The sequence below is a fragment of the Neomonachus schauinslandi genome, chromosome 2, assembly GCF_002201575.2.
Source record: "Neomonachus schauinslandi chromosome 2, ASM220157v2, whole genome shotgun sequence".
Taxonomy (NCBI): domain Eukaryota; kingdom Metazoa; phylum Chordata; class Mammalia; order Carnivora; family Phocidae; genus Neomonachus; species Neomonachus schauinslandi.
In genome coordinates, this window is record NC_058404.1 from 202,393,623 (window position 1) to 202,401,934 (window position 8,312).

General features: G+C 65.2%; 1 protein-coding gene across 1 annotated transcript in view; it reads left to right on the forward strand.

Annotated features, from left to right (window-relative positions):
• Positions 1-1,526: 1,526 nt before the first annotated feature.
• Positions 1,527-8,312, forward strand: part of MXD4 (MAX dimerization protein 4) — a 19,860-nt gene continuing 13,074 nt past the window's right edge. The window contains exons 1-3 of the mRNA XM_044913040.1: positions 1,527-1,746; positions 1,847-1,946; positions 5,439-5,468. Of these exons, the coding sequence (XP_044768975.1) occupies positions 1,683-1,746; positions 1,847-1,946; positions 5,439-5,468 (194 nt within the window). The 5' untranslated portion in view covers positions 1,527-1,682. The remainder of the gene's footprint in view (positions 1,747-1,846; positions 1,947-5,438; positions 5,469-8,312) is intronic.

Genomic DNA, 8,312 nt, shown 5'->3' on the forward strand with positions numbered 1-8,312 from the left:
CATTGGGTCCTGCTGAGCTCTGCTGGGAGGTTTGGGGGGTAGACAACACATCCCTAACCCCATTTCTCAGGTCACACAGCTGTGGTTCCCAGGCAAGTAGTGTTAGGCCCGGAGGTGTCTTGGTCTCCATGCTCCTGGGTCACCAGCCCTGGGGCACATTTAGGCGAGCACTAATCTACATGCCCCTGGGATTGCAAGGAGACCCTGGCCAGTCCCTAAACCCCAGGATTCCTGGTTTCCTTATCTATAAATGGGGATTCAGAAATACACAAGGGAATGTGTATGAAACATGCAGTAGATCCCAGGACAGGAAGTGCTGAGATTTTTAGTTTTTGTTGTTCTGTTGGTGGCAGCATGCCCCATTTAGACCTCTGGGCAGGGTGGGTCGGAGCCCATCCACCTCATCCCCACACTCTCCAACCTGCTGGTCCCCTCCTCAGGGGCTCCCAGGCCACCAGTCTCAACAACCAGTGAGAAGGAAGACCTAAGGGACCCAAAGGGACCCGAGGCCCGTGTGGGGCTGCCTCCAGGCTGCCAGACCCTCCTCCTGCAGAGCCAGCTGAGGGTCAGGAGCCACTAGGGACCACCCAACAGCCAGGAGCTTGATGAGGGGCTCGCTCCTCTCCCACAGAGGGCAACTCTCTTCCCTAGAGAGAGCTTCCTTGGCCAGAGGGGACCAGCGCCCGGAATGCCTTGGAATGTCCCCACTCTTTAGACCAGACACGAGCAGGCAACCCTCCACTCTTGGGGGCCCCTTCCTCCAGGCCTGGGGTCCACTGGGCAGCTCTGAGGGGCCCCCCCTCTCAATGGGTCTCTCCCCATTGAGATGTGGCTCAAGAAGATCTGGCTCTTGGGCGCTGACCTTCTACGCCCCTCCTCCAAGCTCCGGCCTTCGCTGGGGTCACTGTGTCCGGCGGGAAGGGGTGTCGTTTTGCAGCCCACGCGACACCCCCGAGGAGAACACGAGGTGCCGTGCTCCCGCGGAGCCAGAGCTGCGGCGGCTGTCCCAGGGCAACAGGTTCTGGCACACAACGTGCAGACCCCACGGACCGGCCAGGCGCACCCGACGCTCCCCGCACCCTAAGGGGCCCTGGGGCGCGGGCCGGCGGCGTGCGGTCCCACCGCGCTCCGCTTCCTCTCGGCAACGCGTCTGGCCAAGGCGTCCTCATTGGCCGCGCGCCCCGCAGCCGGCCATTGGTCCACGGTCCCTATTTTACATAGACCGCTCTGGGCCAATCGGCGCGTGGCGCCTACTTAACATGCACGCCAGCCGCCAGTCAGCGAGCGCGGGGGCCGGGCCACCACGTGCTGTTGCTAAGCTTGGGCTTCTAAATTGTTACTACCGCGGCGGGCCTATCGGAACCGAGCTTCGCATCTGTCAACATTCTCGGCCCGGCCCGAGGCGTTCGGCCAGCTCCCATTGGCCCCGGCCCGGCCCAGCGCCCGCCCCCGGAGCCGGAGCGCCGGTCCCCATTGGCTGCGTCGGCCGCCGCTCGCCCTTATGTGTCAATTTGAGGGCCCGAGGCGGAGGGTGGCGGCCGAGCGCGCAGGGAGTCCGCTGGAGTCTGGGAAGTGGGGCCGCCGGGCGCGCGGGGCGGGCGGCGAGCGGAGCCGGCCGGAGAGGGCCGGGCAGCGGCCGCCGCCGTCCGGGAGAGCGCGGGCCGGCGCGGGCGGGCAGGAGGATGGAGCTGAATTCCCTGCTGATCCTGCTGGAGGCGGCCGAGTACCTGGAGCGCAGGGACCGAGGTAGCGCCCGCGCCCCTTTGTGCGCCGGGCCGCGGGCTGGCGGGCGGCGGCGGGGCCGGGGCCGGGGCGGGGGCCCGCTGACCGCGCCGTCTGTCCGCAGAGGCCGAGCACGGCTACGCCTCGGTGCTGCCCTTCGACGGCGACTTCGCCAGGAAGAAGACAAAGGCGGCGGGCCTGGTGCGCAAGGCCCCGAACAACAGGTACCGCCCCCCCCCGCGGCCCCCCCCCCCCCCCCGCCCGGCCCGGCGCCCGGGGTCGCCCCCCGGAGCTCCCTCCCCCAGCCCCGACCCCCGGGCCTCAGCTCGGCCGCAGGCCGCGCGCCCCGGCGGCCAGCCTGGAGGAGGAGGCGCGCCCGGGCCGCGGCCGCAGCCCCGCCCGGCCGGCCCCGCCCGCGCCGTCGCCATCTTCCCGCGGGCCGCGCCTCCTCGGCCTCTCGCGTAAACAGTGCCACGCGTACAGCGCCAGCCGCTCGGGGTCTCCTCCCGCAGCCGCTCCCCGCTCCCAAGTTGTTCTGGACTTTTCCGGGCAGGAGAAAAGTTGTCTGTGGGCGCTGGCCGGTGCCCCGTGAGTCCGGGGAAACTGAGGCTCGGTGCACAGCAGCGTGGGACCGCCCTCCCTGACCTCTGCTTGCCGCGGGTGGGTGGGCCGCATCTCTCCTGCTGTTGGGCTGAGTACCCCCACCCCCGGGGGGCCTGGACAAAGAAGGCGCATGGAGGCCCGACCTTGGGCCCCCAGCCCTCCCACGGAATCCACCCTCCTGCCCAGTCTCCTGACATAAGTGAAACGCAGCGACAAGTGTAGGGTCCCCTTCTTTGGGACAGGAGGCCCTTTTTAAGGGGAGCCGGAAGAGGTGCAGGCCGCTGTGCAGCAGCCCTCCCCCACCCCCCTTCCTCTGGCCTTGTTCCCAAACTGTAGAAGCAGAAAGCTGGGGTGCACATCTCTGGGGGGACCCCGAGCTAGGGCTCCCGCGGGGTTCCACTCTCCCCGCTGCCATGAGGACCACCCCACACCTGGCACTGCCCGGCGGGCTTTGGCTCGGGACCATGTCACCGGGAGGGGAGCTGGGCTTGCAGGGGGCTTCAGGGCCCCTTGGCAGAGGGTGCGGCTCATTCCTGTGGCCTGCCTGTTCTTGGGAAACAGAAAGGCTGGCACAGGGACCCATCTCCTGTGACGTCCTGGCGCCCTGGGCCTGGCAAGGAGCTGGTTGAGTCTCCATCTGCCCTGGCTGGACGTGCCTCCCAGTCCCAGCCCCTGGTCTCCTGCTGAGGACAGTTTGGGAAAAGATATGTGAGGGGGGCACCCTGGCCTCGGGCCCCCGCTGTTGGCTCTCACTGCCCCCAATGCCCCGGCGCCCATGGAGAACTCTGGGGCATGACCTTGGACTCCCACGGGGTACCCAAAGTTGATAACCAGAATCCTAGCTAGGACTCTCTGGGGGCTTTGGTGTGCTGAGTGGGTCAGTACCTCCTACTATCCGCCCAACCCAGGATGGACATGTTATTTTTATCTGCATGTGAAGGCTGAGGAAACAGGCACAGAGAAATTGAATTACTTGCCTGGAGTCACCCTCCCATCCCTGGGACCCCTGTTCTGAAGTGGGGTCTTGGCCTTCTCCATTCTGCCAGGCAGAGACCCTCAGGGCCCTGGGGAGGGCCGAGAGGGTCTCCTGGGCTGCAGCGCACCTCCCTGCTGCTCCTCTGGGCAGAGCTGGCATCTCCCAGGGATGAAGCCCCCTGGGGCTCACAGAGATGGCCCCTCGAGGCTGTCCTGGTCCAGCTGGGCCTGGCCAGCCCAGAGCAGGGCCTAGAGGATCCGGGGCCCTGACTTGCCTGGCAGGGCTGTCCTACCCTGCAAGGCTTCTTCCTCTCACCACAGTGAGGGGAAAGGATGGGCACCTCTGGGACCAGAGTGAGGAGTGGGGCAGGAGGGCGATGTATAGGGGGGAAGCCCCACAAGCTACAGGAAGGGCTTTGGGGGACAACGGTTCATCAAGAGGGAACTGGAGCCAGCCTGCTGGGGCTCAGGTCCTCCAAGAACATGGCTGAAGAGTACCTACCCGGAGGGGTTGCTGTGGGCTGTGAGCCAAGTGAGGGCAGGAATATACTTAGCGGGGCCCCAGCCTGGGGTCCCGCCTCTCCCTAGGCCTGAGACAGGGTGTTCTGGGACCCATGTTACAAACCTGCGAGGAGCCCTAGGAGGGGCTCTGGGCCTCTCTCCATCCCCAGTTAGCCAAGGAGTGACCCTCTTCCTCCAGGATGGGGTCTAGCCCAGACTGTGAGGGGGTGGCCAGGCACATCTCTGTGCATCGAAGGGCACTCGCTGGCCCTTACATCCTTCACACACGAGCAGACCTCCAGACCCACACAGATGGACTGTGGTTCAGGCCTTGAGGAACCTGACAGCTATGCCCACTCCTGGTCCTGGCCAGCCCCGGCAGAGGTTCTGAGGCTCCCTGCCCAGCTCATGTGATCGGCAGGCCCTCGGGGCTCTCCTAAAGCTGCACAGGGAGGCCCAGGGGCTGACTGCCCTGGCGAGCAGAGGGGAGGCCTTGGGTCCCAATTGGCTTTGATGGGGCCATGAATCGTGCTAGGTGGCAGAAGCAGGAAGGATGGGCAGGCACTCTGACTTGTGGGATGGGGACAGGAGACACCCAGTCCACAGTTCCTACAGCAGGGGAGTGAGAGCAGGCAAGCAGAGGTCAGTAGAAGCTCCAGGAAAGAGTGAGAGGTGGGGGACACAGCGGTCAATCTGGGTGTCCCCTGAGGTGGCTTGGGGGCCCTCTGCTCACATGCGAGGCAGCCTGGCAGGCCTAGGAGCCCTGGCTGTCCATGGGGTCCCCACCTGAACTGGGAAAATGATGGGGAACTGGGAGATTGGCCCTGCCATATTATTGTCCTGCAGGGCAGGTGCTGTGGCCCTGTCCACCAGCGTGCTCAGGACTCTGTACCCCTGTCTGGATGGGCCAGGTGGGCAGGGCTTGAGCAGCAGATGGGGTCCCTGTGCCCAGAGAGGCCAAGACCATGGCCCCAGAGGGAAGCGAAAGGGCCAGCCTCAGTCTCCCTCCTGCCCACTGGCCCAGGAAGCATGCACATATTAGAGGTGTCCTTATGCGCTGATCCCTCTCGGGCTGGGTCTGCTCTGTCCCTGGGTGTCCCAACTGGTCCGATGAGCTGTGAGGATGCAGGTGGGAGAGCCCAGCAGGGTGAGAATGGTGCTCTGGCTGGGTCAGGGCCGGACCACCCCGTGTCCGTGTTCCCCTGCCATTGGCCCTTTTGCTAGCGCCTGTGGCCTCCAGGGGTGGGGAGTGGAGAAGGCTGGTGGCTTAGTGCCTGGGAAGTCTTGGGAGCACAGGGTAGGTCAGTCCTAGTACCTTCTGGAAGGGGCTTTGGACCCTCCTGCTGGCCAGAGCCCCCACATGCCTCACGAAGTAAGCCAGGTGGCCCTAGGCACCCCTGGACAGAGCTGCAGCTCTGTGTCTCCTGTCCTTGTCACTCAGTGCGAGGTCCCCCCCACCCCCGCCTTGGCTCGGCAGCTGCTCACCTGCCCCGGCCCTCCCCGCACTGGGCCATCCTGGGGCCCAGACCCTGTCTGCCACCATCGACAGGTTCCTAGGCCCCCGAGTAGAGTTGTCGTTCTTGGGCTTTGGTGATCAGGCAGCAGAGTGAGCTCTGTCTTTCTGTCTCTCTAAACAGGTCTTCACACAATGAACTAGAAAAGCACAGGTAAGTGATCCCCTGTCCCCCACTCCCGGTCGCCCGTATGAGCCGCCTAACACATCCCACCCACATTTCTGCTGGGGGGATGCTATGGCTGCACCCCCCCAGGTCCCACCTGATGTGTCTGGGCACAGCTGACCGTGCCCCCAGGCTGGGCCCTGGCTAGGGAAGGGTCTGTCTTAAAGGCAGAATCAGACTCTGCTGTCAGGCACCGCATGCCGGGAGGTGGAGGCAGGGGCCCAGGTGCTGCTCCTGGAAGTTCAGGGTGGGGGTGAGGGACTTGGAGCAGGACCCCCTATGCTGGGTGACCCTCAGGGCCCGCTCTCTGGAGGAGGAGATCCATCTAACTTGGGGCATCTGAGCCCCTTTGGGAGCAGCTCTTGAGCCTTTAGGATGCTGACCTCCAATCAGGAGGGCTTGGCCCTCTTAGTCTGGGGTCCCCTGCACCCGGGGCCTGCCTTCCAAGGAGCTCCCACTGGTCTCGTGTGGGGGCAATGGGAAGGGCAGCCTGTCTCTGGCCGCGTGGCCTTGAGGGGAAGCTCTGGCCCAGGGAAGGATCCAGGGGAACCCAGTTCATGCCCACCTACTGGCTGCAGGGCTGGGTCTGCGCTGGGTCCTCTGAGGAGTGGGAGGGCTTGTGGGGAGAAGCGGGGAGGGGCAGCACTGGGGCCCAAGGTAGGCCCCAGGGCCCCTCTCCGGCTGACCCCAGCTTGGGTGCTGCAGGCCTGGCTCTGCCCTCAGGGATTCCATGACCCTGGGCCTCCTCTGAAATAGGAACAAGACACAGGCAGGCTCGGCCCTGCAGATAGAGACCCTCATGGCGGATTTCAGTGGGGTGGTGGGAGCTGGGGGTGGGTACAGAGGCTCTGAAGGTGGGAGCCGTGGTGCCAGGACGAAGGGATGCCACGTGGTAGCGTTTCCTGAGCTTTGCTCCCATCTGTGAAATGGGCCCATTCTTTCCTCCCTTCTTGGGTCAGTGTGGAGGGGGGCTTCTGTATACAAGTTGAGCTTTCAGCCTGCTCTGCGAAGGCTCGGAGCTTAGCCAGTTCTACGTGTTCTCCCCCCGCCCCTGCCCTACGCCCACGGCAGCACCAGCTTCCGCTCCCCTGGGATTTGGCCCTCAGCTGGGCTGGGGCTGGGCAGGGACAGGACGCTGTGTTCTCTGGAGTAACCGTACTTCCTGGACTGGTCCTGTGTGTTTGAGGGGCTCCCGAGAGGCCATAGAGGTGGGGCAGGTACAGGGGCCCCAAGAGCCAGGCGGGCCCTGGGATTGCTCCCAGGCTGGAGGAGGTGGTCAGCCTTTACTGGGACCCCAGAGCCTGGACAGGCACTTGAGGAGTGTTCTGGAGAAGGCCCTGGGGTGGTGCCTGGGAAAACAGCCCCGCAGTGCAGACAGAGGGGATGATGCTGCGGGAAGACAGGTGCCCAGGGCATGGCAGCCTGTGGAGGAGGACAGGTTGCTAGCCTTTGACCCCTACAACTGCCCCTTGACCTTGGCCTTGGCCTCAGTCACCTTCTCCCAAAGCCCGCCCTTAGGCTGGGCCTCGGGGGGTCCTTTTGAGCCCCTGCAGCGGATAGATGGGTGGCTTGAGATCTCTGTCCACTCCCTATCCCAGTGCAGGGTCCTGTTCCTGGCTGGCCAATGAGCAGGTGTGGGCAGCCATGAGGAGCCCCTGGTGGGGACTGGGATCACGGCTGTGCCTGTGACTGCCCACTGCTGATGCAGGACATGCCTGGCTGCTGGCCACAGGAAGGAAAGAAGCATGGCTGGGTCACCCGGCCAGCCCTGGGGACACCGCCTTCCCTGGAGGTGTGCCTACCCTGGGCCTGTGGGGTTTCCCCTTGCCTGTTCTCTGAGCCAGCCCGGTCAGCCTGAGGCCCGCCCAGCCTGGCCCTGTTCCTCCTCCCAGTCCTCCCCATCCTCCCTTGTGGGAAGCAGCCCCCGCGGGTCTGCTAAGGCCAGGGCTCCGCTGCTAACCCCAGGCCTGGGGGCCACGGAGGTCAGGTGCTCCTGGGCAGGATGAGCCTCCTGGCCCCAGCTCCAGCCTTTAGCCTTCGTGTGTGGAGGTAGGGAGCCCCCAGCTGCCTGATACAGTGGCACACGGTCTTTATAAACCACACGACAACTGGAAGATGCAGGTGAGCAGAAGGTGGCTCCCCACCCCCCCCACCCCTCCCACCCACCCCCCGCCGACTGCACCACCTCCCCGAGGGAGCCACCATTCACCGCATCTCTCTGACCGCCAGGCCTGGCGTGGTGCAGAGCGCAGCTGTGCAGACGCTGGGACCCTGGGACATGGCTCGGGAGCTCTGGGTCTTCCTCCGGGGAGCAGGGGGCTCGTGGTGAGAAGCTAGGAAGGACCTGTGTTGAGAGCTGGGCTGCGGCCAGTGGCCAGCAACCGAGCTGCTATTAACACTAACGCAGTGATTCCCAGAGGCAGGTTCTGCCTCCTGAGTCCACACAGGGTTCCTTCAGGAAGTGGTGAATTTTCAAAGCTCCCAGGAATGCCGGGGACAGCCACGGGGCGCTGGCAGAGGGCCTGCGGCACTGGGGCAGCCTCAGCACCCCTTCCTGCTCCCCGCAGGGCGGAACACCGCGGCCAACGAGGGTGGGGACTTGCCCGGGCCCCTGCAGCCGGCGCTTGGCAGAGCTGGGTCCCGGCCCCCCCAGGCTGCAGGCCTGGCTGAGCGCTCCTGGGGACTCGGGCGGCCGCGGTGTCCAGTGCCAAGCGCTGCTTGGGTATCGTCCAGCGGACTCTCTTTGTCCCTCGAGGAGCCTCTGCTTTAGGATTTGTAAAGCAGTCTGTCCACGTCCAGCACAGACGTTCGAGGCCCCCCCCCCCCCCCCCC